At 55.7% G+C, this 479-nt stretch overlaps 1 protein-coding gene across 1 annotated transcript in view; it reads left to right on the plus strand.

The window, feature by feature from the left end:
• The window catches only part of VOLCADRAFT_101577 (uncharacterized protein), a gene marked incomplete at both ends in the record, with an annotated part of 3,963 nt that overhangs the window by 2,130 nt on the left and 1,354 nt on the right, over positions 1 to 479 (plus strand). The window contains one exon of the mRNA XM_002945696.1: positions 383 to 462. Within this exon, the coding sequence (XP_002945742.1) occupies positions 383 to 462 (80 nt within the window). The remainder of the gene's footprint in view (positions 1 to 382; positions 463 to 479) is intronic.

Genomic DNA, 479 nt, shown 5'->3' on the forward strand with positions numbered 1-479 from the left:
GGGGGTGGGGGTGGGATGAGGGCGGTAAGATAAGGCATGAATCCATAAGCTTTCTTTGGATAGCACCCGGAGCGGCCTTTTTTCTGCATTGTTTGCAGTGTCATTACGTATCGCCTTCTAGACTGCGTCTGTTTTTCCTGAAGCCGATTCAGAAGACGTTCTCGTTACATGAGCGGCGTCTTCGTAGAGCGCTCTTGGGGCTCTTGGGCCTCTTGGGCCTCGGTTCGTACAGGCTCGTTGCGCAACCGAGGTGTAACACACACACACGTACATACACACACGCGTACAGACAGACAGACAGACAGACAGACAGACACACACACACATTAGAGGAGGGCTATGCACAGACCTGCCGGACCGAAGTGCTGCCATCTCCGTGCAGCCATATCAGCCTTGTGGCAATGACCCACATACGCACACACACACGCCTAACCCCTCTCCCTTTCCTCCTCTCCCTACCCGGTACCCCTCCCCCCCCC

The sequence above is a fragment of the Volvox carteri genome (genome assembly GCF_000143455.1).
Source record: "Volvox carteri f. nagariensis unplaced genomic scaffold VOLCAscaffold_1, whole genome shotgun sequence".
Lineage (NCBI taxonomy): Eukaryota > Viridiplantae > Chlorophyta > Chlorophyceae > Chlamydomonadales > Volvocaceae > Volvox > Volvox carteri.